Source organism: Brachyistius frenatus, unplaced genomic scaffold, assembly GCF_029030835.1.
Source record: "Brachyistius frenatus isolate BFR_SWC_R1_liver_20210118 unplaced genomic scaffold, ASM2903083v1 Contig_78, whole genome shotgun sequence".
Taxonomy (NCBI): domain Eukaryota; kingdom Metazoa; phylum Chordata; class Actinopteri; family Embiotocidae; genus Brachyistius; species Brachyistius frenatus.
The window spans coordinates 834,061-861,072 of record NW_027210677.1 but is presented as its reverse complement, the minus strand read 5'-3'; the positions used below and the strand labels follow the sequence as shown (position 1 = coordinate 861,072).

Here is a 27,012-nt window from a genome sequence, read left to right as displayed (position 1 = left end):
TTCCTTTTTTTGCTTCTTTTTTTTCCTTTTACATATCGGGTTTGGTAGCTATATAAAACTTGTATGTTCCTAATTGGGAACTTTGTGAAGTATATTAATGTCCCATAACTTAAATTACTTTCAATTAGAACAGAAAACTACAAGTTTGAAGCTAGTTTAGCTGCCCCTTGAAGAACACCTACCTAGAGGCTGTAGACTGAGCTAACAAAATCATTAATTATTTACTTAATTTAGTGCTCTAATCTCACTGAAACCAAAAAAAAACAACAACCTTAGACTAGTAATTGAATGGTTAAGTATGGTATATAAAATATATGTAATGGAAATCATGGCACCTCTACAAGCTGCTTTAGTTTAAGGATTAGCAGTGGAAAGAGGAATGTAGGGGGACATTGAAAAACAGAGGGTGGAAAACAGGTGAGAACGAAGAACAATGGAAAAAGATGGGGACAAAAAAACTAAATGTTAAATAGTGAAAGGTCAAACACAGATGCAAGAAGTGAGAATACATTTGTAGAACTTTTTGTGGGTCAGGAAAAGTATTAGAAAAGCTATCATGTTTAGCACTTAACTAACTATTCATGTACAAAATTTTAATTTGAGTTTAGCATCTGCTTTACCTCGAGCATTTTTTTTTTCAAAACCAATTTGTATTTGTTTATTATTTTGTTTTTTGTCCTTTACTTGTTATTGATTTATCTTGGATTATTTAATGTTTGAACAAGCCATCTGTTGGAAATCTCCCGATCCTTCCTGCATTTGGCAGCTGCTGCTCTGATGCTTTAGCCTGGATTGTGTCTTGAAATTCTCCATTTAATACTGTAGTTTGTCGGCATATTTTACAAAGAAGAAGAAAACTCTAATATTAGACAAATATAAAGCTGAAGACATAATCCATGTTAAAAGCCTTTGCAAATCAATTGCGACCATTTGCAGAGGAATTGTCTGATGATTTTCAACGAGGCTCTGGAGTGCACCATAGCACAGAAACAGCACCGGTGGAAATTACAAACGATCTTGTGATAGTGTCAGACTATAGGCTTGCTTTGATACGTATCCTGTCGATCTTAGTTTTGCTTTTCATATCCAGGATTGCTGACGGCATTTTCCAAGATAATTGATTGGTCAGTAAGACAGTAGTACAAGGCCTGTGCATTACAAAAAGCAGGTTCCAACATCCCCAGCATATTATGCAACTGAAGCAACGAAAAAGGACGCCAACTGCTGTAAAACCACCAAAAAAGACAGGAGGAAAAACATATCTGATAGAGAGGAGAAAGTGAGAGGAACGGCAAAAAAAAGAAAAAAAAAAGTGGCGGAACGAATTATATCCTCACTGTCGGTCGGACTGTTATTCCGGACGGAACGCAAGGCAACCGTTGACGTACAAAGATCGGCTTGTATGACTTCGGTGTCTTGGACCCAACAACCATTAAAGATATTTTAGTTTGGCTTCTGTCGAGCGACGCACAATGTTTTCCGTAAATTGAATGTAACTGCAGTGACTACACACGATGGACGGAGGAATTCCTGAGTTGCCCGGTGAGTAGATTCAGTTGCAGACAGACTTATTTGGTTAGGCCGCAACCCAGCCCGCGCGCGGGAATAGCATTGCTAACTTCGTTTATGTATTTGGAAAGTTTTACTTCCCAGCGCATTTGACTCCTATTGTGTCCCCAACAACCCTCCCCTTATCTTACCCTTGAAGCAGGTAGCTCGGTTAATAGATAACGTTGCAGTTCCAGGGCACGTACCGACGCTTGGTATCGCTTGTGCTAACTTCGCTAATGCTAAGTAAACTAGCCGTGGTTGAGTGTTTTTGTTTGGAGTGAACCACATCCCTCAGACTATGGTCTTAACAAATACTACTTGCGCAGTGGTTTTTATTTTTATATATGTAAACATACCAACAACGTTCATGTGCCTTTCTCTTGTGACAGTTTCATATCAACATGTAAAACCTGAGTCAATTCGCGGCGATGAAAGTGGGTATATGCGCCGCAGCGTGGTTTGGTTATCGGTTTAAGGTCCTATTCACACCTGAGATTTACTTGCATCCGTTTCAAGTAGACCGCTTGAAGTACAGGTGTGCTCAGCACCCACGACGCGTGGAGCAGGTCCGTACATACAGGGCCACGCTGAAGGATCGCCCAATCAACTGGCGTCCTCTGCGTGAGCGATCAACCTAGGCCGGAAATATAGTTGCTTTTCAACTACGTATTCATGTTTGCGTGGTGAACATTGTTGCCCACATATTTGCATCTGTACTCTTGCGTGTTACTTCACTACTCTCCTAGAGGGCACGCGCGAGACTCGAGCATTTAATTAAAACATCCGCATTTGCCAGATGTAAACACGCCATCGGCACCACTCCCACTCCTGATTTGCGGGTATTTGCAACCGTGCACGCACCTAAAAGTCTCAGACTTTTTTTTACATTTCGTTTTGCAGGTCGCCGACGCTGGCACATCTCCACAGTGCCCCTACACCGCCACTTTGCCGGTCATGTTGAATCTGTCTGGCATGTTGCAGTCATTTCCAAAGGATGTGCACAGGCGTCAAACAGACACAATTCGTGAGGCAGCCATTATGTAAACGCATAGTTTAAAGCAAGTATATCTCCGGGCTCAATAACATATTTAATTTATTGTTTGTAATTCTGCAGAGCGCCCCTTAACTGTAGAGAAAGTGCTGGAGATGTATTTGCAGATTGAACTGTTGGCTATTAAGCAGTTATTTTGTGAATAAAAACACAGGCTGCTTGTTTCACCCACAAAGTAGCCGTAGCTTTTGGCTCTGAAAAATGAGGCCGATGCGAAAGTGCCTTAAACTGCGATACCACCAGGTGTCGCTTAGCGGTTGGCTCCAAATAACCTCCGGCTCCATAAAAACCCTTTCAACTTCTCTCATAAAATGCTCATTCAATAAAATTTCTCCCAAGTTTCCTGCATGTCATTCGCTAAATTCACTCCAGATTAGTGTTCTGGCGGTCCATTTAAAATAATCCTGTCATTGATTATAAAATAAGCCTCAAGCTGGGTTTTTGGGGGCGGGTGGCGTTTCTGTTTAATTGACAGGCCTGTGGTGCAGTCAGGTTCCGGCTATTGGTGCCGGGATGTTGTATTTCCGGGTTTCCAATCAGATTGAGTCAGATCCAGCGCTCGCTCCTCCCCCAGCTCGTCCAAATATGGTCCCTACTGGCTCCAAACCGCTCGAGACTAGCAACATGGCGCCGGCCAAATTCCGAACTCGAGGCTTCATAACGGCCGTTCACAAACCAACACGTGACGTCACTGCCGGTTGCCGCTTGGTTTCACCAAAGCCAGCGCTGTGTCTTCTTATTTTTGTTTTAAAATTAATCTCGTCTGTAATTTCTGAGCCCGTCCACACCTGGATTATGCAACCTGGGTAATCCAATCACAAGTGGACAGCTCCTAACAAGTACGGCAGTTCACATCTGGCAGTACCGTTTAACACAATGAGACATTCTTGCTCGCTGGAGACTCATTTTAGCTAAGCACCTGAGTTAGTAATTTACTCGGTGAGGGCTCAAATCATTTATTCCAGGGTGTTTGAGAGGGTCAGGCTCTGCGCTGTGTTGGATAAATGAACTGTGCAAAGGGGTGTCAGCTCTTCCAAAGCTGTGGGCCTGATGGTTCGGGTTTAGAATTACAAACAGCGCTCAGACATATACATTTTCCTACATAAGTTTTAAGAATGAGTTGACATTTTTGCTGTGTATCTTAGTCACAAAAGGAAAGAAGGCAAATAATCCTGTTTATTTATGTGATGCATCTGTTTATTTGTATATAAATCTGGTAAGTCAGTTACAGCCAGGTATGAGCAAACATTTTGAGCTGTCCACTTGTGATCCGATAACCCAGGACACATGCTAATGCCAGGTGTGAATGGAGCCTAAGGATTTGTGATGTTTCACTCCAATGACTCGTGAACAAGATCAGTGATTGAATTTAAATCTTGATTGGTATATTTTAGCCTCACCAATATTTCCTGTACAATAGTCATTTTTCATTTACTGCTGAAAACCTTTTATACGGGGAAAAATTGTGGATGATTGCTTGAATTTGAGTTAATTCTGGAGGGACTGCTGTATTCATCCAATACTCAATACAGAACCTTTTCAGTCCGATCGACCGCTAGTGTCAGCTAACCTGCCAGCCTTCAAACCATTTCTAAAATGCATTTCCCTGTTTGCAGGTGCCTCTCTTCCTCTCTCCACCCTGCGCCTCCTGGTCCCACCGATTCGGCTGGTCTCTGCAGCCATCTGGCAGACTGTGGAGCAGAAAATTGTCTCTGATTATGGTCTGCTTGAGAAGTTTGTATTTATGGTCACAGAAGTTGTTCCTCAACTTCTCTCCACAAGGCAACGGGCTGAACTGATTTTGGGGCTCAGAGCACGAGTGAGTTGGAAGGTTTTGTTTTTCAAAACCACTTCAAAATGAATCAAATAAGATTAGGGAAGCTATTTAGAGCAATAGTTCCCAGTGAATATCAGAGAGTATAACTATCTTAATTCAGGCTGTATGTAACTGAAGGATTCAAATGTTAAACATGTAAAAAAACAAATTGTGTGACTGCGACAGCTTCAGACCATCATTGTAGACCTAGTTTAAAATGGAATAGGGCAGCAGGCAGATGAGCAGCTCTGGACTGCATCTTTCCTTCAAATAACTTGCTCATTATTTGTGCTTTGATTGCAGCTGATTCTGGAGCTATGTCGCTCCGATGAGACGGCGGACCTCGAGGTTATTCAGCCTCACCTCGACCGAATGCAGAACCTTAGATCTCTGTGGAATGTGGAGGTGGGTTGAAACCTCCTTGTGGTTGGGGGTTTTAAGATCTGCTGGTGTTCTGCTGTCATCTCCCTAAAATGAGTTATTCCAAAAGAAGACCTCTTTTCAATTGTCTTTTATTTCAGACTGATGCGGAGCCGGAGGTGTCTGACTCTCATTTCATGGGCCTTGTCCGAAATCTGCTGAGAGATCCTGATGAAAGAAGAAACTTTTTCCAGGCGAGTTTAAATTGAATTTGTATATATTTTTAACCATAATGTTAGTTTAAATAATCAAATTTAATTACTGACAATTCTTTGTTTTATGGTCTAGCCTTGTTTAGCCTATATTTGAAATGTATACATCCCATTAATGTGAGATTTATGGATTTCTTTGTGTCTCAGGATGTTTTTCCAGGAGACTTTGGTCCCACATATGACAAAGCAATCCAGACACTGATGTGGCTGTTTCTGTCCAGACTTGAAAAGCTTCTTCCTACCCAAACTCTTCAACAGGTACACTTCATATATCATTTTAAGAGAAAGTAATCACTCATAGTTTATGTCTCCAAGTATTATTACAATTTTCGGCCTGCTTAATCTAGCTCGGTCCTTCTGCTCGCGTGTGATTGACAGTAGCACCGACTGTTAAAGTTCATATGTTTGTTTTTTTTAACTTAAGGCTAATTATTAATGTGTTGTGAAACTCTACCGTTCATATTTTTGTGAAAAGAATAATCTTGCCTATAATTTGGAAAATGCCGTGCTTTAAGTGTTTTAAGTTCTTTACACCGCAAAATATTGGGTAATTGTCCATCCTGCCAATTTGAATGTTAAAAAATCATCCACAAGTATATTTGATTAGGTTGCAAAATCATGAGAAAATCAGCAGTCCTCTTCTCCCAAATGCTGAAAGCACAGAAAAACCACGGCCAGTCTGAGCCGCTGCCTTCAAGTAGCAACAAACTGGATGCTGCATCCAGTAGTTTTAGAAGACTCGTTCATCCTTAGGCCTGGAACACACTACACTGGGTTTTTACTATGTATACACAGTACAAATGCGATCACAGATAGTTTCCCTGTATATTTTAGCTGGGAACCGTGCATGAGAAATAGGCGTTGGTTCTATTTTATAAATGAAGCACTGCACACGCAAGGCGTGAGACATGTCTCAGCAGGTAGTGTGGGGGCTCTAATCCCTTAATATGGATGCCTAAATGAAATGATGCTACGCAGGTCCGGGACTTTACATATTTCAGCCACCAGAAGCAGAATCTAGTTCTGAGCACAATTTACCTGAACATCAACTTCTTTCTTCTCGGTCTGCAACAGAATGCTCATTTATTTAGTCACTTTTCTTCAAGTTAGAAACATGTATTACTGACTAGCAGAACCCAGGTTATCAATAAACATGACTATATTTGATTACATTTCCATTTAGTTTTATTTTGTGCATGGTCACAGATCAAAAGAGCTGTATTATTATGTTCCAGAGCACTGGTCTCTTCAGCTACTGTTTGAACAGTGCTTTTACATGGTTGGACAATCAATAAAGATGTTCAAGTGGGTTTTTCTCTATACAATCAACATACACGTACATAAAATATATATATATGAAAATCATATGATTTTAACAATGGCACAAGCAATCGCTGGATTATTACTCATTCTAAAAATGTAGCTGTGGTGGAGAATTTAGTGGAAAGAAGAAAGTAAATGCTGTCCATGTGCTGGTCCATCCATACAGCTAAAATGATTTGAGGCACACTGCAAGGCGATGAATCCCACTGTGATCCTCAGAGGTTCATTTCTGTAAGACAAGACCGGAAGAGGAAAAATAAAACTAAGGATGTTTTTGTTTAATACATCAATTTTCCAGGGGGGTTTGGAAACGACTGCAAAACATGTATGCAGAAGCACAGCATACACCTCCACCTCCACCCCCTCTCTGCATGACTTTAACACGTAGTTCGGCTCATTTATGCGGACTGAGGTGGGAAAGTGCTGATAATCCTGTTAAAAATCGACCGGTCGATAGAGGGTCGGTAATTCTAACGTTACATGACGAAGGAAAAAAAGTTAATCGATTAGCCCGATTTATACTCATCGGAAAGACGAGATGGCCCTCGGTCGATGTTTATTACCGTCGAACATGAAATACCGAGCTGCATACATTATACTTCCTTGTCATGGCTACATTAAGACACCTGATAAAATCACTCGTGTTGCCGTCATCTGTGTATTTTCCTCACTGCAGAGTCCATTGGTGGTGGTCGTCAGCTCTCCATCAGTATGGCTCCTCACAAAATTAACCTGTGTCTTTGACAGACATTTTTTTATATGAGGATATAAAGCTGTACTGCAAATGGTGGCATCCAGGGAAGATGCATTTCCGGGTGGGAGGAGACGTAGCAAGCTAGCAGACAGTCAGACTAAAGCAGACGAAGCAACTCTCATTGAGCCGGAGAACCGATGATGCTAATACACGCTAGGTGTTAATAAAGATTCCCGTGTAAGGGGAAGGTGTCATGCAGAGGGCTTTAAATGCAGTCTGGGGAGCTGACATTTCAGACCCCCCCCCCCCCCCCCAAAAAAAAAAAAAAAAAAGATAATCCTGAACTGAAAATTGGTGAACAGTTTAGCAGTCTTAACTCCTCAATTCAGTGCAACATGAGTTTCAGCCTTTTCACGTTTTCAACAACGAATTTTGAACATTTATAATGTATTTAGAAGGAAATCTCAGCATTTACTTTCAATGATCTAAACCCCCCCCCCCCCCCTTTTTTTTTTTTTTTTCAGATCGCCTCTTTGCTCAGCGACACCTCGTCTGTTCTGAAGGAATGCATGGAGACTTTGACTCAACCTGAGGAGCTCAAAGTCCTGCTGGACACTCAGAAAGATCTCAGCCAGTTAGAGGACATTGGTGAGCTGAATGTTTCACTAAACTGCACCATCACCGCGGTATCATCAGTTACTTGCAGTCTTGTATGTTTTTACTTTTTCAATTTCAATCGGTTTTATTTGTCAATCTTTTTTCTTTCTTTTTTTTTTAGATTCTTACATTGTCGACAGCGGCATCTTGTCAGCGCTTTGTCTTCCTCCTGTGGAAAGAGTTGTTATAGTCAACGAGCAAACAGAAACGGATACAGGATACCGGCCTCGTATACACCGTCTGCACAGAGATGGAGGTGGAATCCGAAAACAAAGAGGTGTACGTGGAGGGAACCGGGAACTCGGAAGAAAGTGAGCAAACCCAGTGGTTTGGAATCAGCAGCGAGGTGAAAGCAGAAATGGACGCCGTCATGGTCACAGATCCCGTCGAAGGCGCCGAGGCGAGCGAGAGCGAAATGGCAGACGACCAGCACCACCAAGATCAATCTGGAACACTGATCATCGGGGAGGACGGTCAGGTGACAGTGCTGGAGGGCACGGAGAAGAAGCCCAACAAACGCGGGAGGAAAAAGAAACGCCCTGCGGACGAAGACTTTGAAGTGGAGAGCGGCGCGAGGAACAAAAAAGAAGATCCGGAGTTTGACGTTTTGTGGGAAAGACCGGTGCGAAAGAACCGAGGACTCAAAATGAAGCGGTACTTGTCGCAGTGGAGAAAATCTGGCAAGACGCAGGGCACGAACAGCGGCTCTAAAAAGTCAACTAGGTCCCAGGATTCCGCCAAAAGCAACGACTTGGACGAGAGAACGTGCAAAGTGTGCAGCAAGGTGGTGAGTCACGCCAAGTTCCTGCAGCGACACATGAATCAGCACTCGGAGGAGCTGCCACATTCTTGTCCCGCGTGCAAAAGGTTTTATAAGAGCATGCGCTACTTGCAACAACACAAATGTACGGCCTTAACGAAAGCAAAGGGCGGCAGGAAGGCCAAGGAACCGGAGACCGAAGCAGAAGAGGGTGAACAGTCATCCAGCGGGGTTCCCTGCGAGGGACCCAACGAGGAGCAGCTGTCCGACGGCGCCGCCCAGGACGCCGGAGACAAAAGCCCCGACGGCAACAAAAGCGTGATCGAAGGTCCGTTCTACTGTCCCCACTGCAGCGTCGAGTTCAAGTGCCGACAGACGTTTAGGTTCCACTTGAGAAACATTTGCTACAACGAGCAGCAGGTGGATCCCGAGAAACCCGAGGACGTCAAACATTGCTTCAGGTGCGACGAATGCGACAAGGCGTTCAAGTACAAATCGACGTTGGATTCCCACAAGCAGACGCACAACCCGCTCTACTGCGAGGTGTGCATGAAATTAGTGCGAGACTCGGAAGCGCTGGCGATGCACAAGGAATCCCACACGCCGTTCCAGTGCAACCAGTGCGAGGAGAATTTCCCCGTGTTCAAGGCCCTCCATAAGCATTACATCGACGTCCACAACCCCACCGAGCCGTTCACCTGCACCCACTGTCAGACTACTTTCGCCAGCTTAAAACGCTTCATCCGACACGAGTGGAAGCACACCGGCTACCAGCCGTTCCAGTGCACTCACTGCAGCAAACGATTCCGCTCGTACTCCGACCTGGTGGAGCACCAGAAAAAACACACCAAAGCGTATCCGTTCCTTTGCTGGGAATGCGGCAAGAAGTTCCGGCACGGCGTCACGCTAACGCGGCACGTGGAGCGCGTGCATCACTCCGGCGAGCCCGTGACCGAGAAGCCCACGCCGACCTTCACCTGCGCTCAGTGCGGGAAGACCTTCACTTCCCGACGGTGCCTCCTGAAACACGACAACTTCCACCACAAAGGGCTGCGGTTCCCTTGCGAGCACTGTGGGAAGGGATTCTTTGGCAAAGACGCGTTGGTCAGGCACACTCTGATTCACACGGGCGAACGGCCCTTCAAGTGCGACGACTGCGATAAGTCTTTCAGATCGGCGGCAGAATTAAAGATACACAGGAGATACCATACCGGGGAAAGACCGTTTAAGTGCAGCATCTGTGAAAAGGGTTTTGTGCAGTCCTGCTTTCTTACTTTACACATGCGAACCCACACGGGAGAGAGGCCATATGTTTGTACAGTGTGTAGCAAGGGCTTTTCAAGCTTGCATGGCCTAAAAAGACACAGGAGACTTGTTCATGCGTAGATACCAATTCCCATTACGATGTTCAGTACAACAATCCCCTGTTGAAGGACGTCAGCATCACATCAGCTGGAAGCCAGAACTTGAGGAAGGGCTGATGATTTGACGTCATACGAGACATGTTGAAAGACATTTCACGTTAAATGTCAGCTCGGATCGTCAGAAACTGTGTAATTGTATAGTGCATTGTAAAAAAAAAAATTGTATTTTTTTTTTTTTTTTTTTTATAGAAATGTTTGCTGTAGTCTTGCATAATATTTGTATGTATAAATGATATAAACCTTGATTCCTTTGGGAGTTAATTTTTTTTTTCTTGAATAAAATGAACATTTGATTCCAAGTGTTATTTCACTAAAGAGTGACATCCTACACAATATGTGGTTACTAAATAAGAGTACCCATAATCACATTTTTTTTGTCTTAAACTATCGCCATATAGAGTCTACTGGGTTAGGGCTCATAATGTTGAGGTAATTCAAAAATTTAAAATAAATACAACTAAATGTTTCGCGTTCACCTGCATACCTTTGGTATGTCATGAAGTCAAATGTGAAGAGATAAATCATTCTCTCTTGTACAAAGATTCTAAAGGCCTTGAAAGATTTGTCGGTACCCCTAGAAAAGATTATTAAAAAAATGGAATTACATAGTGATATTTCAAACCAACTAATTTCTCTGATTAAAAGTGGTCCCTGCTGGTTATCATGTGCACCACACTAAACATAGATAACAGATAAATAGATCACATTATCCACCCTAACAGGGAAATTCTAATATTTTTGAATGTATATGTGTAACATGTGTAAAGGCTATAAAACCATCTCGTAACGGTGTGATCATCCTTTTGACGACAGCTGCAAATAAGTTTAAGGTCCATGAGTCTGCAGTCAACCACGCTGAATGCGGTGGAAGAAAATGGATCCCAGATTGAACAGACTAATTATACAAATGGTAAACATTGAGCCACGGAAAACTTCCAAAAACTGAGTGGAATTTGCTCAAATCCATATGGCCAAGCAATGTCGAGGCATGGAGCGAAACGTGCTGCCCGATGTCAGAAAGCTGTCTCAGTCCCAGGTGAAGGGTTTACCTCGACGTGCAGAAGTCTCACTGACACTTACACAGGTCATTTGTTTGCAATGATTGCGGCCAAATATTAGGTTTAGGTTCCAAGTATTTTTTTCGATGCCATTTTTATTTGATAGATGCCAATTACAATTACCATCGTCTTCCGCGTATCCGGGGTCGGGTCGCGGTGGCAGCAGGCCAAGCAAGCTGACCCAGACTTCCCTCTCCCCCGCAACGTTCTCCAGCTCATCCCGAGGCGTTCCCAGGCCGATATAATTCCTCCAGCGTGTTCTGGGTCTTCCCCGGGGTCTCCTGCCAAAATAACACAATCATGTTAATTACGGTTATTTAATCAAATGCTTTCTTTCTAGATCATTTTGGGTATATTTTGAATTTCAATAATAAACTTTAAAACAAATTCACCCCAGATGGGACTCGAACCCACAATCCCTGGCTTAGGAGGCCAGTGCCTTATCCATTAGGCCACTGGGGCTAGTGCATTAGAGAGTATCAAGTTATTGCTTAAGTACCGTAGCTAGTGGGAGCCAAGCACATCCTCGTACGAACACACCTTGAACTGGCGTATTTACCATTTCTGGTGCGTAGTCGCGTGACTCCTGCTGGGATGTCACTTCACTGGCCAACAATAAAACTTTACTTTTCACTTGCATCGTTTTGGCCCCCAAAAACCCGGGCAAATCCAACTTCTGAGAAACATCATTGACATGCTGACACGTACCGAGTGATCTTCTGTGACAAACGTTGATTAAGTCAGAAGTGATCAAAATCCTCGATGGCGGTCCGCGAAGTCTCGGTTCGTTAAACCCTTCTTTGATCACAGCCTGTTTCGTTGACATTACTTTTAGTACATTTATTCTTTAGTGATGTGATCATGAAGATAATGCAATTATTTCAGGCTCAACTATTTGTTTCAAATACGTCGACAAAGTCCATTTGAAAACTTCCTTTGATCTGCCGGTGACAACTCTCCGGAGCAGGAGCAGGAGCAGCAGGAGCAGCAGGAGCAGGAGGAGCAGGAGCAGGAGCAGCAGCAGGAGCAGCAGCAGGAGCAGGAGCAGCAGGAGCAGGAGCAGCAGGAGCAGGAGCAGCAGGAGCAGCAGGAGCAGCAGCAGCAGGAGCAGGAGCAGCAGGAGCAGCAGGAGCAGCAGGAGCAGCAGGAGCAGCAGGAGCAGCAGGAGCAGCAGGAGCAGCAGGAGCAGCGCCGCGGGTTGTCCTCCTGTCTGCTGCTTCTCCGCCCCGCAGCGGGAGGAATGGTCGCCAGCCGGCTCATCGACGATCCCCCGTCGGATTAAACGTGTTACCGGTTTTTCTTTTAGCATTCGCGTCTTGTGCTATAACAATGAATCTGCTGCCGTCCAACCCTCACGGGAACGGGCTCCTTTATGCCGGATTCAACCAGGATCACGGTGAGAAGCGTCGTGGTGACTTCGGTCCTCCCGAGTGGGATTTTAGCAGCGTCGTGCAATGCTAAGCTATCAGTGCTAAACCGACGTATTCCAAAAGGCATCCAAATCGACCACAACACCACCCAACAACAACAACAACACCACCCAACAACAACAACAACACCTTCCATTGAGCTTGATGATCAAGTGATACGACTGATTCTGTCGTTGCGACTCCAGACGACGTTCTCTAAAAAGTACCGTCGGTGTTAGCTTCGAGTTAGCTCGTCAGACTTTCAGCTAGCTCGGTAACGTAACGGTTTTTGGTTTGTTTTCAGCCACTTGCGTTTCTCAGCTGGCCCGCCCGTAGAGTAGGTCGTATGCGGGTTGCAGTGTTTAGATACAAACATGCGATTCACAATTTCAGTACTCTTTTAAACAAAGAATGCTACAGCCATCCGATGATGTAGATAAGCCTAGCGCTAATGCTAAATGCTATAGCTGCATTTCCATCGACTAGCCGTGCGTTGGTTAGCCATCAGCTAGCTTCAAAGATGGCTTCTCAAAGTTTAATGCCAGATAATTATTACACAGCGGTATGGTAATGATGATGTTCAGGTTGACAGGTTTAAAGAATAGTTTGTTAATCCTTCTCATTATATAGCATGATTTGTTTTGGCTCCCCACGCACACACACATTTACACGGCCGACATATGTCGACATATGTTTCTTGATCGTTGGGTGTGAATCTAACCTTCATTTTAATGAAACTACTAGTGCCAGTTACCTTTATCGTGATTATAGTAATGCTACTTTAAAAAGGTAAAGGGACCAATGATCTTACTGTGTCATGTGTCGTGTGTCATGTGTCATGTGTCGTGTGTCGTGTGTCATGTGTCGTGTGTCATGTGTCGTGTGTCATGTGTCGTGTGTCATGTGTCGTGTGTCGTGTGTCATGTGTCGTGTGTCGTGTGTCATGTGTCGTGTGTCATGTGTCGTGTGTCGTGTGTCATGTGTCGTGTGTCGTGTGTCATGTGTCGTGTGTCATGTGTCATGTGTCGTGTGTCATGTGTCGTGTGTCGTGTGTCATGTGTCGTGTGTCATGTGTCGTGTGTCGTGTGTCATGTGTCGTGTGTCGTGTGTCATGTGTCGTGTGTCATGTGTCGTGTGTCGTGTGTCATGTGTCGTGTGTCGTGTGTCATGTGTCGTGTGTCATGTGTCATGTGTCATGGCACCTAAACGCCTCCCTCATCGTTGGCAGTAATAAGGCGCGCCGGCTTTATATGAATTTCAACAGACGTTAATCATTTGTTCATTTGTTCATTTGTTCATCAACATCATCAAAATTGTGTTCCTTTTTTTTTTTTTTTGTGGAAGGATACCAACAAATGCCACTATATTTGTAATTGAATTAAAATGTATGTTTCAGTAGTTTTGTTAGTTTGGGATCCCGGTGTCTAATGCTGCCTTCCAGGTATACCTGTAGGACAATATAATAACGAAATTGTTTATGCTATTAGGGTATAAATGGTGTTTTCCTACCTAATATATGTAAAACTAATAAAGGTGAAATTCACCACGCCAAACATTTTCCCCCAACAAATACTTTGGTCAAATCTAATTGATCTACAAAACAGTCACAAGGAATCATTTTCCAAACAAGGTCTTTTCACTCATGCTGCTCATACTTTGAGAATCAGGGCAAACTAACTAGTCCCATAATGTTATATTGCATCACTGAATAAATGCACTACTGGATGAAACGGTAAATTAAACAAATTGTTATTTTCCAAAATAATAACGCCATCAGCTAGCCTTTAACTAGATAACACTGAAAGATAGATTCTCAACATTAACACCACAGTTATTACAGTGTTATGGGGGCTGATATTATGTTAGCTGCTTCCAAGATGAAAGCAGTTAAATCTTACCTTCATTTTAATGAAACTGCTAGTGCCAGTTACCTTTGTCGTAATTAGAGTAATGTTACTTTAAAAAGGTAAAGGGACCACTAACCTTACTCCTGAATATGTCATGGCACTTAAACGCCTCACTCATCGTTGGCAGTAATAAGGCGTGCCGACTTTATATGAATTCCAACAGACGTTAATCATTTCTTACCTGCTCCATGTCAGCTGTGCATTCAAGGGGCTGCTCAACTATCACTCCCTAGCTCATCTTCCACCGTGCCATTAGTATGGTAAATATTGACGTGATTCCTACGGAAAGACGATTGTGAAGAATGCCAACCATGTATGAATGTTGACACTAGCTGGTGACCCATTTCTGATTTGTACTGTTGGATCTCCGTTGTCTCTCCAGGATGCTTCGCCTGTGGAATGGAGAACGGATTTCGTGTGTACAACACAGATCCTCTCAAAGAGAAGGAGAAACAAGGTAACGGTAACATTTAGAGCTGACCTTGTCCCTGATGTTGGTGCAACATTTTGTTTCGTAGTTTACCCACGCTCAAGCTCACTGTTAGACTTGTTCACGTATACTTGTTTGACAGAAACTTTTTGAGAAATTAAAAATGCATTTGCTGTGTTGAATTTGTTACAGTAACATTAATTACATTGCACTCACACTTCAAAAAGTTTTATCACCTAATTGTTGTCTGATGTAAGATGACTTCTGGCATAAGTAAATACATCCAAGCTACGAAGCCATAACTCTAGTTCTATGAGTGTGTGCATATTCCGCTAATGCCAGTTCTTTTTATTAGTCGTGATACATGAGACAGCAAAGCAATTAATAAATAAAGATATCGAGATTTCCTGGGGGTAAATTGAGTTCTCCGACGATTGCATGCAGCTCTTCATTCAGCTTTGCTTTTGACCTGAACAAATGATACCTTTAAAAGTCTGAGCAGTAAGGAAATTGCATTCATATTTATTTTCTAAATCCTCTCTCTGCATTATGTGACTAGAGACTCAGCTTTGCCGTTTGTAATGTTGGAGAATCCAAACTAGACTAGTCATCTTCAGCTGCTACACGTATAGATGTAGACAAATTTGTTGGTACAGAACATTTGACATAATGGTCTCTTCCTGAGCCAGCTGCTCAGCTGTCTCAGCTCTAAAGGGTGCCTTCTCCATAATGCATGATGTTTCGGTCCTTTACATAGATGTTTGATAGGATTCAGATCGGGGCTCATAAAAGGCCACTTCAGAATAGTCCCAATGTTTTGTTCTTAGCAATTCCCCGGTGGTTTTTAGCTGTGTCTTCTGGGTCATTATCCTGTCGGAGAACCCATCGACCCGTGATTAAGACAAAAGCTTTGGAACACTGAGAAGTATGTTTTACTCCACAATGCATTGATAGTCTTTGAGATTCAATGGTGCACTGCACAGATTCACGATGCCTGATGCAGCAAAGTAGCCCTAAAACAGAACCGAACCTCTTCCATTTTTGGTTTTCTTTGCTTGTAAAACTTCATCTTTTATCCGTGAACACAGAGCTGATATGACTTGCCAAAAAGGAGAGAGTTTTAGTCTAAGAGTTTTTGCTTAGCCTGTTCAAAGGACAATTTCCCAGAAGCACTGTGGATTGTCAATATGCATTTGAGCAAGTAGCAGTCTATTTTCTTTAATGTTTTTCATTCAACAGTGGAGTCCTCCTGAGTCATCTTCCATGGAGCCCACTACGCCCAAAAAGCTTCCCTCTCTTGCTTTGCTTTACTCTATGATATATCCGAGGCGTTGAGGTATACGTGATGCAATTGCTTTTAATATCATCACTTTTTTGGAGGAATGACTTATTATATCAACAAGCTTTTTAAGTTACCAACAAGGTCGTCCACGTGTGTTCATCGTGCTTGCTGTGCTGTTGTCATATTCTTTATTACAACCAGAATGATTTCAGTCTAATTAAAGCATTCTGCTGGAGTTTTACTATATGATCAAAATAACTTACCTGTGCTTCTTTTTGATTTCAATACTAAATGTACAGGGCTATTACTATACAAGTGGTCCAGTTGTTTAAATACACATATCACATAGGAATATAGAAGCTTTTGCAGACAAAGTGATTATTGATCATTTACATTGCAGACAAGTAGGTAAGGGTGCTTTAAATTCCCATCCCAAAGTGGGGTAATAGAAAAAATAGTCTACTTTTTGGTTGGCGGGTAATTTCAGTTCCATAAAACTTTTAAGTTTGTGACTGCAAAAAAAATAAAAAATCATTCAAACCAGGCACTTCTGCTGCTCACAGCAACCCAAAAACGCAACTACAAAGCAACTCCTTGAATATGGAGGGGTTTAAGAGGAAGTTTTATCCAAAGCCGGCTAAAAATGTGACTCAGCACATGACCTGCTCCAGTGTTACTTCCCCTAAACTCACCAGATGTGACTGCTGGTCAGCAGTTTCCCAAGTATTGTTCACGGGAACGAGGGAGCCCTTTTCTTTTCTCTTTGACAGTCCGTGTTCAGCCCTTTTTGAGTCACAGCAGAACGCTGCAGTGCTTTCCTGCTGACGTGGTGTGTGCTGCACATGGAGGGAAGCAAGTCTTACTGTAGAATGAAGGGCACTTCGTGTCTGCTGTTGTGCAAGTCCTAAGCCGTGAGAGATGAATAAGCCGTTAGTGATTAGAAGCAGCGTGGATCTGCTGTCTTCTCTGAGTGCCATTAACAGTTCTGCTTGCTGTCAGTATTTTATTTACCACCCCACTGACTTTGACTTTCAGAGTTCCTGGAGGGCGGGGTTGGCCACGTGGAGATGCTGTTCAGGTGTAACTATCTAGCGCTGGTGGGAGGAGGGAAGAAACCTAAGTACCCAACAAACAAAGGTATGTATTGTTGATCAACTTCAGCATCCTCTGAAGCTTCCTCTTCTAGGGAGAAGAAAAATGTCTGCAGATAAACATCTTATCTCTATGCAGTGACGGGGAAACTTATAATGTTCCTCAAAGAAGTACATGAAACGAACAGAAATGCAAATTTATAAAAACAATACAATGATGCAGCATTTGTATATATTTTGTGATACTTTAGTGATGATCTGGGATGACCTGAAGAAGAAGACCGTCATTGAGATCGAGTTCTCGACAGAAGTTAAAGCAGTGAAGCTCCGGCGTGACAGGTAAAAGTCCTCTATTAAACACTTCTGTCATATTGTTGAGAGCAAGTTTTAATTTTTAATCATTTGATGCAAAATCAGTGTTGTGTAGTAAATTATTGAATAAAAGGTGGAGGTTCCTCTTTTGGCACAACCAGAGTTGGATCTTTTTTTTGTCTTTTTTTCCCTGGCATTCATCTCTCTCAAAACCATAAAGTATTTTGCATACAGTATACAAAATGTATCTTCTAATTCATCCTTTGGTTTTGTCACTGGAAGTGTCACATTACTGTTCTTGTAAAATGTTGTATGACATTTAGTTTCAATTTTAGTTTGTGTATTGATTCCCCTTTTGTTCTTAGGATTGTGGTGGTCCTGGATTCAATGATCAAAGTGTTCACCTTTACTCACAACCCCCATCAGCTGCATGTGTTTGAGACCTGCTATAACCCCAAAGGTCAGTTCACTCTGTTTTAATGGAGATTGACACTTGAGCCAACCACACACTTGGATGTTGGATTTATCCAACTTTTAAATCACCAGAAGTCTGGTCCCAAAACTGCCTATTGTGCACCGTTTTCTCTAACACTATAGCCATGAAATCAACAGGTGTCATGCAGTGTTTTCTTATAGTGAAAGTGAAGCACTTTTTTTTTGTGTGTGTGCGCGTGTACGTAGGCTTCAAGAGCCCTCCTGGTCCCAGCAGATAAATAGCAACCCTCCGGCAGGTCATAGCAGGGCCTCAAGGAGGAACATTTAATAAGCCAAGCTGGATTTAATTAACAGGCTATTATTACTTTTGTTAGACCCGTAGCCCTCACTGACCCATCGGCTCTAAACAAACCTTTTTTATTTTTTCGCAAGAAGCACATGTTCTCCAATATAAAAAGAAATGTAGGAGCACGCAAATAAGGTTAGGAAAAGGGTAAAAAAAAAAAAAAGGTTTTGCTTCTTCACCTTTAGTGCAATAATGATGTGAAAACGAGTGGAGAACTATGGAAGTAGAAGATTTTAGTATCTACTAAATACGGGTGTTCCATATCATATTGTTCGTGATAATACTGGTGTAAGTTTTTGTATGATTAAAAAAAAAAAAAAAAAAATAAAGGCAACACTCCAACCTGATGATGGCATACTGTTATGCAGCGTAATCAAATGACATACGTTTGCAGCTCATCCAGCAACAAGCACCGCTGAAAGCGATGAGGTGGCAGTTTTGCTGTCTACCGTTTGGAATGAAACGTTGTTTGTGTTCAACAATCTTAAATGAATGAGTTGCCCGCTCATTAACTTTAGTCAAGTGCCCTGAATATGTCTGTAATACAAAATAGTACAACATTCTTCCAGCAGCGCCGTTACTGCTGTTGGTAAATGAACATAGTGGAAACACAGTCATGGGTTGGAACACTACAACCAGAGTGAAGCCGACACCACTTTTAGCAAATAGCCACCGTTCAGATGTGTTATCACGCCAAAACTTGTCTCTCGCTCTCTCCCTTGTCCTCCTCAGGTCTGTGTGTGCTGTGTCCCAACAGCAACAACTCCCTGCTGGCGTTCCCAGGGACTCATTCTGGCCATGTGCAGATAGTGGACCTCGCCAACACGGAGAAGCCCCCAGTGGACATCCCCGCCCACGAGGGAGCACTGTGCTGCATCGCTCTCAACCTGCAGGGCACAAGAATAGCTACCGCATCAGAAAAAGTACGTATCGCTCGGGGCAGTAGAGAATTGTCATACAAATTTTTAAAAAAAAAAAAGGGCATTGCATACCGAACAGTGACTTTTTAACGTTGGCACACCTCTTCATCAGCTGTCGTGTTGTTTGTTTTCTCTTCTTGCTGACTCGAGATGAATTTCCGTTGTGTTTTTCGCAGGGCACTCTCATTAGAATTTTCGACACGTCTGCCGGTCAGCTCATACAGGAGCTAAGACGAGGGTCGCAGGCAGCTAACATTTACTGGTGAGTAACCGTGATCACATCTTTGCTGTTCATGTTTTTGTGGGAAACACGACAACAGAAAAATAGAAAATGATGCTGCTTCTACTTGACCCAAAGTTCATCCACACAGTTGTTGGTTAACTTGCACTGCAACCTTAATTATTGTATTTGCAAGTGATTACTGTGTATTGACAGGTTGCATCAACAGTATTCATTTCTACATTAGACTTATGGACAGTCAGATTGTCGTCTTCAGTGCTGCAAACGTAAGATGTCAGACCGCTTCTTTGCAGAGTCGCTATGAAATTGTGAGTGAAGTAATGCTACTACCACATTTCTTTATATGGTGATCTCATGAAGGCACCACATCACGGTTACCAACTCTCCAAGCTTCGGTGTCCAAAATTTCCATTCGGCTTTACATGACAGTCTAGACGTCAGTGAAACATGAAATACGTAAAACCCTCATCAGGGTATCTCTAACTATATCTACACTAGTGTACAGGCTCTTAAAGTGTCAGAATCCTTTTTTTTGACAGCGCATTTGACTTTTTTGAGCTTCTCATCTATCACATCTGTGAGGCAGGTTTTTACTCCCGGCAGTAAAGATGTCAGCAAACAGAACTCGGTTCACTCGTCATGACTTATTTCCTCTGTGGCAGCCTTCAGATTCTCCTGCAGGTTAAACAGGGCGAGACAAAAAACATTTAACAGACCACTCTCAGTAGCCTAGAAACAGGTATGCTATGATCCACCCCTAATGCAACAGTCTCTAATGAGGACAGTGTCTGATTTTTTTTTAAATGCATTTGTGTAGCATTTAAATATAACATGTTTTCAAACCGACCTTCCAGAAAGAAGAAATAACAGTAACACCCTTTTTTTTTTAATTATTATTATTATTTTTTAACATTCATTAGTTTTGTTTAGCAGTTGATTCTAACCACAAACCAAATTTAGAAAAAAAAAAAAAAAAAAAGAAGAACTTTACAACATCCTAATGATTATTATTTTTGAGTTGAGTGTATTAAAAAGTCCTACTTGTATTCAACCTGCTGTGGAGTGAATCAGCCGAAGGGACCACAACAGGACAGTGATCGCATGACCGAAAGATTTAGTGCAGCTGATGTAGATGTTCCTGTTATAGCAGCCACTGCAGCTACACATGTTCAAAGTTCTGCTTTGAGTATATTGAATTTATGATACAGTGCTTTCATTGGGAAGTACTGGCTCATCACAAGGACATTCAACCTTACAGTAAAAGTAGCCTGTCAATGCTAACGCTCTCAGCCTTGTGTTCTGGTGCTTCCAGCAGAGAAAATGTTTGGTTTGTTTTTTTGTTTACCAATTTGACCCAGTCAGCAGGTATAGTGCCTGAGGTCTGATTGAGTTCTACTCCTGAAGTCAGCTACAACTTTCTGTGCTTTTATCTTGTGTCCCTGTGTTGATCTGAACTGATGAAATCTTGCAGTTTTCCCTGTTCTCATTAGTTTCCACTTGTTGCTGTTGTCTTTTTTTTAGCATTAATTTCAACCAGGATGCGTCGCTCATCTGTGTGTCCAGTGACCACGGCACCGTGCACATCTTTGCTGCAGAGGATCCCAAAAGGAACAAGCAGTCAAGGTGCGTCCCTGCTGAATGTTTTTTTTTTATTTTTATTTTTTTCTACACAGTTTATGTGTTGAATCTGCTGCATAATAGTTTTTACAAATCCAGTGGCACGGATGGAAAAAACAAAAACAACATTTGCATGTCTTTCTCTCTGCAGCTTGGCATCAGCCAGCTTTCTTCCCAAATACTTCAGCTCTAAATGGAGCTTCTCCAAGTTCCAGGTTCCCTCTGGCTCTCCCTGTGTGTGTGCCTTTGGAACGGAGCCCAACGCTGTCATAGGTAGGTTCTGATGGAAATGGGAGGCATGACTTCATGTCTCACAATGTAACTCTGGCTGGTTCAGGCAGAAGGTGTATCAGACAGACAGAAGGTGTATCAGACAGACAGAAGGTGTATCAGACAGACAGAAGGTGTATCAGACAGACAGACAGACAGACAGACAGAAGGTGTATCAGACAGACAGAAGGTGTATCAGACAGACAGAAGGTGTATCAGACAGACAGACAGACAGACAGGCAGAAGGTGTATCAGACAGACAGAAGGTGTATCAGACAGACAGAAGGTGTATCAGACAGACAGAAGGTGTATCAGACAGACAGAAGGTGTATCAGACAGACAGACAGACAGACAGACAGAAGGTGTATCAGACAGACAGACAGACAGACAGAAGGTGTATCAGACAGACAGAAGGTGTATCAGACAGACAGACAGACAAGGTGTATCAGACAGACAGACAGACAGACAGAAGGTGTATCAGACAGACAGACAGACAGACAGAAGGTGTATCAGACAGACAGACAGACAGACAGAAGGTGTATCAGACAGACAGAAGGTGTATCAGACAGACAGAAGGTGTATCAGACAGACAGAAGGTGTATCAGACAGACAGACAGACAGACAGAAGGTGTATCAGACAGACAGACAGACAGACAGAAGGTGTATCAGACAGACAGACAGACAGACAGAAGGTGTATCAGACAGACAGACAGACAGACAGAAGGTGTATCAGACAGACAGACAGACAGACAGAAGGTGTATCAGACAGACAGACAGACAGACAGAAGGTGTATCAGACAGACAGACAGACAGACAGAAGGTTATCTGTTATAGTAAAATATCTCCCCTTATCACCAGGTCGCTACTCTGTTGTAGCCATTTTGGAGACAAAGTGCCATATAGCTTAGAAATAATCCTCTTCTGTCCCCTGAAGTCCTCCCTTGTTTTACAGAAGAATCTGGAATCCTTGTTTTCAATTATCAAACCTATAGCCAGAAACCCAGGTGTCATATTTAAATATATGACCTTTCATTTCAGACGTTGTACAATCTTGTTTTTGATCGTTCGATGAGACGATGAAGGTTCGATGACTGTAATCCAGCGTTTTGAGGGTGAAGCCAAAAATCCATCTCATGCCTTCAGTTGATACTAAACGCGGCTGCTTGTCGGTTTTAGAATTGATCTTAAGATCAGACTGATCACATTTGAAGTTGCATGGCCTTAGCTCCCAGCTCTGTTGCTTGTGGGGCGGCCTCAGATCCTCGGGCGGGGCTTTGCTGGCTGTTCTTAAGTCCCGGCTGGAGACTAAAAGGTGACCTGGGTGTTGCTTTCAAATGCTGTCAGCTCTAGAAGTCCCCGACTGAGCATTTGAAGCTAGCAAGAGCAGTGACATCTTTAAAATCACTCCTTAAAATGTATTGTTTTGAAGAAGCCTTTTATTAAATCTTCCTATAATATTGTTATGTGGATATTTCTTTCCATTCTATTTGTATTATTTTCATTGCCTGATTCCCTGTTCTTCTATATAATTATTATTTTTTTTTAAATACAGCATTGCATTGTTGAACTCTGGTTCTCTGTATCTAGCCTGTGTTTGTTTTCTGCTGACATTTTATTTTTCTCCTCTCCTCCCACCTTGTAGCCATTTGTGCTGACGGCAGCTACTACAAGTTTCTATTCAACCAGAAAGGGGAGTGTTCCAGAGATGTCTACGCCCAGTTCCTGGAGATGACCGATGAGAAGATATGACCTCTGACCTCTCCCTGTAGACTTCCTATTAAGCCACCTGTTTTGTTTCTCATTATTTTTTTTTCTATTATTATTTTGAAGGAGAGGCCGGAGAAGTTCCATGTTGGACTTGTTCTTATGTCACAGACTCTGTAAAAAGAGCATTGGATGAAGGAGGGACATAAAGAGAAGAAGCCCAGACTTTGGAGGGGGGGGAAACCCCCCTCATTGAAAAAAATGGATGGACGGAAGTACGAAAAAGTGACACAGATTTGAGGTCTCCGGACGGAGGATGCTGACTTTACTCCCAAACCAAACACAAGACACAAACAAAGAGGGAAAGTTATTTTTTTGAAAGGACAAACTTTTTAAGACATCACCCGAGGAATTTACAATGGATGGCTATTTTTAATCACACAGATGATTGCGATAGTTAGACAGATTGAAAACGTTGATATTTTTTGTCAACTAACACCACCTAACCTAACTATAGGGAGTGCCTCTGAGACTGGAGCGAATCTGTGTGTGCACATATTACTGTTGTCATACATACACACATGTTTGTGTATATACAAATGTACCATAAAAGATGTTTACGAAGCAGGATCAGAATGAGGTGACCCACTTCAGTCTTAAAGGTTCCTGGTAACATCTGGAGCAGGGGAGCGGACGCTGATCCTGCTTGGTGAACCATAACCTTAGTATTATTAGATTTTCTTATAGTCACTGTATATACGCAGCTTGCCAGACTGAACTTCTAACCACATAGAGCTGTACAGAATAGTAGCAGAAAAACGAAACATTTCTTTTCTTACATTGTGCAATACATTATTTTCCCAAATTATTGTTTTGTTTTGTTTTTTTCGTTAAAAGCTTGTTAAATTTGAGTGTTTGTGTTTTTTCTTACCCAAACAATTGAGCTCAAGGAAATAGTTTGACATTTTAAGAAAAAAACGTTATTCACTTTCTTGCCCAGACTTAAATTGTTTGATACCACTTTCATGTCTGTAGAGTAAATATGAAGCTACAGCTATCAGCTGTTTAGCTTCAGCTTAGCTTAAAGACTGGAAGCAGTTTGCCTGGCCTCCGTGGGAAGGTAACCAAATCCGTCTGAGCACTCTAACGCTCATTTAAATAAATGTACGCACAGAAACTGATAGGTAAAAAAGAACAAAATGTAATTTTTCACGGGGTCAGATTGTTTCCGAGCCAGGAGCAGTGACTTGATAAAATACCACTCAGTTTTTTGTATGCTTCTGTTTTGTAAGGATTCAGCGAGCTGGTGTTTACCAGTTAGCTTTAGAAGTGACTTTTGATATCTGCAGACGGAAGATGGGCTAGTTTTCAACCGTCTACACTTTTACGCTAATTTAAGCACATTTCCCACAATTTGAAAATATTTAGTTTTTTTTGGTTCCACCTGAACAAGAAAGCTTAAAAAAAAAAAAAAAAAATGGTTGGGGGGGGGGGGGTACAATTAATTACTTACTTGATGAAAGTTCGATGAGAAGATTGATATCACGTTCAGTTCAATATGAAGTTCGAGCTAGTAGCCAGTTTATCTTAAAAACTGGAAACAGCAAAGATGTGCTCTGAAGATAACAAAATTCCCCTATCGGCACCTTTTAAAGCTCACTTGTTATTGCTTGTTGGTATAATTTGTAGAAAAACTGAAATGTAAAAATGAGCAAATGTTTTATCATTTGATTATGTGGCAGTGAATTCCTACTGTGGGTTTTGTTTGAATCCAGCAAGCCATATTTTTCATGATGATTATTTTAGCTTTAGAGCTTCAGTTACACACATTTTGTTATCTGTTGACAAAAGCTATGCTGTTTCACCATTTTAGTCTTTTTGCTAATATAAGCCTTAGCGTTCAGCCTACAGATGTCTGGTATTGACCTTCTTATCTAAGTCTGCAAGAAAGTGACTAAAATCCCAAAAGATTTTGAAATATTTATTCCAGAGTTTGTGAAGCTGAGTGTTTGTTTCCACCTGATCAGAAAATTTAAGAGCCAAACACAGTTTCAATTGTTAATTTCTAAAGTGTAACTGATTTAGGAGATGTGTTGGTGATTTTCTACTCAACACCCCCAATCAACTGTAAAAATATAAACATTTTGAACTTGGTTCAAGACTACTTCATGCTAAGTGTTATTATCCCAGTATGATCAGAAATAGGATTGGTTGCTTCACATACTTTTGGTTGGCCAGTGTGGCGCTGCGGTCGCACCTGTTTGACCCCAACGGTGTCTTTTTTTTTTTTTTGTCTGCCGGTGCATCTTTGTAAACTGCCTAATTCTGTCGAGGCACATCAGGGACGCTGAAGTGCTTTGTTGAACCCCTGCGGCCATAAACAGGAGATCTCTTCAGTTTCGATTCACCCACAGTGGGAACGGATGTAAGAAAAGTTGTGTTTAATGGCTCATTTTTTCATTTTAATTTGTCACTTGACAGCTGATTTATTGCAAAAAACATCTAATTTTTGTTGCTTACTGCATCAGATTGTACTTTTGCAGGTGTCATGCTGAACATACACGACACTTAGGTGGTCACGGACCACGGGAGGGATGCTGCACAAACTGAAAAAGCCAACTTGTTTCTGACACACTCAGAATGATTGTAAAAATCTGCATTTAAATTTGTGATTAAAATTTAACATCTGCTTTTACAGTTAATTTTTATGCCCTATTTCACACATTTTGTACCGTGGAAACCAATTGCACTAACCCTACATGTTGCACACGTGAAGTTTTTTACATTTACTATTTTAATGGTGTTTCTATCCGTCAGTATTAGAGCTGCAACTAACTATTATTTTAACGATCAATCAATCTGCAGATTATTTTCTCGATCAACTGTTTGGTCCGTAAAATATCTGTTTAAAAAAAAGTGTCAAATTTCTGAAACCTTAAGGGGGGTACCATGAAAGTTTCTTATGACTGAGCATTTCCAAAGGGTTCCCCCCCAAATCCAAAAGTCAGTGATTAAATGGGAAAATTCAGACCTGAATCGGACTTTTTTCCAATTCTTATAAAAAAAAAAATATAAAAAAAATATATATGTATGTATATATGAATATATATATACCACAGAAATGTGTATGTTTTGAGAATTATTTTTTTTTTAAAGTACAAAAACCAAGAAAAAAAAGTAGGAACATTTTTTTTTTACCGACGAGGTACTGTAATGCCTGTGGCCTCGTTAGCAGTCCCTAAAAGTCCAACCCATCCACACACAAAAAAAAGCAAAAGTACACCAATAACCAGTTAGTTGGTTAAGTTGGTTAACGTCAGTGAGTGTAATTGCTTTCTAAAAGCCTCATTTAAACCCAATGAGAAGTTCCACCAGTTAACCGTTACTCTCGTTGCACTATAGGACCTGTGTGCAATGCCTTTTTGCGACCGCTGGGACGTGTGCGCATTTGCGATTTCACCATGGACCTGAAACTCGAGCAGAGAGCATACATCAAATTTTGTGAAATGTTTTTTAGGAACAGATGTTGCAGAGAGCCGAAACCTGCAAGGAGTGGTGGGGAGGTTTGACTGTAGTTGCTGGTGAGAAGCTTTTGTGTGTGTGTGTGTGTGTGTGTGTGTGTGTGTGTGTGTGTGTGTGTGTGTGTGTGTGTGTGTGTGTGACATCGTTGGCATGTTTCCCATCAGAGGTTTCAGGATGTCACAGTAAATCGAACGCCCCTCAAAAAGACCCGACTCCACACACGGCTTCATTTATTTCCGCTTTCTCAAGCATTTCAAATCTCGTTGCAGATTTCCCAAGTTTTACACAAATTTCGATGATTGCTTTTTGCTCAAGTCATTGCTGATATCCTGAATGCACACGTATTAGCGGTAAAAAACAACAACAACGCGTGGAACACAGATGCTGATGTTGATCGACCAACATAACTTGGAATATTTATTGACAAAGGTTCCTGCATACCATCAGTGTGCTGCGCTCTGTTGGTGTGCAACAGCAACAGTCAAGACTTTCTGATTACATTCTGATTCTGATTACATATACACATCAGATCATTTTAATAATATTTAACAGCCACTAAA

At 42.0% G+C, this 27,012-nt stretch overlaps 2 protein-coding genes and 1 non-coding gene across 3 annotated transcripts; 2 read left to right on the top strand and 1 right to left on the bottom strand.

Annotated features, from left to right (window-relative positions):
- The first annotated feature begins 1,373 nt into the window (after positions 1-1,373).
- LOC138626862 (zinc finger protein 135-like) lies at positions 1,374-10,207 on the top strand. The gene is given in 8 exon segments (XM_069708824.1): positions 1,374-1,542; positions 4,219-4,421; positions 4,722-4,823; positions 4,940-5,032; positions 5,198-5,308; positions 7,592-7,715; positions 7,846-8,015; positions 8,017-10,207. Coding segments are annotated over 8 exon segments (2,685 nt in total). The 5' UTR covers positions 1,374-1,514; the 3' UTR covers positions 9,871-10,207.
- A 1,148-nt stretch (positions 10,208-11,355) lies between these two features.
- Positions 11,356-11,428, bottom strand: trnar-ccu (transfer RNA arginine (anticodon CCU)). Its single transcript has one exon. It is a non-coding gene; the product is annotated as a tRNA-Arg (tRNA).
- A 740-nt stretch (positions 11,429-12,168) lies between these two features.
- On the top strand, positions 12,169-25,632 carry wdr45b (WD repeat domain 45B). Its single transcript, XM_069708808.1, has 10 exons — positions 12,169-12,362; positions 14,665-14,739; positions 17,030-17,131; positions 17,337-17,424; positions 17,763-17,857; positions 18,911-19,101; positions 19,275-19,360; positions 20,861-20,962; positions 21,108-21,229; positions 22,869-25,632. Exons 1-10 carry the CDS (start codon positions 12,296-12,298, stop codon positions 22,973-22,975), a joined length of 1,035 nt encoding a protein of 344 aa, XP_069564909.1. The 5' UTR covers positions 12,169-12,295; the 3' UTR covers positions 22,976-25,632.
- The last annotated feature ends 1,380 nt before the right edge of the window (positions 25,633-27,012 follow it).

Excerpts from the sequence above, each read along its gene's own strand:
- wdr45b (XM_069708808.1), top strand. The coding sequence starts at position 12,296 with ATGAATCTGCTGCCGTCCAACCCTCACGGGAACGGGCTCCTTTATGCC. Across the intron at positions 14,740-17,029 it reads CAAAGAGAAGGAGAAACAAG|AGTTCCTGGAGGGCGGGGTT; the intron begins GTAACGGTAACA and ends TTTGACTTTCAG. Across the intron at positions 21,230-22,868 it reads GGAGCCCAACGCTGTCATAG|CCATTTGTGCTGACGGCAGC; the intron begins GTAGGTTCTGAT and ends CCCACCTTGTAG.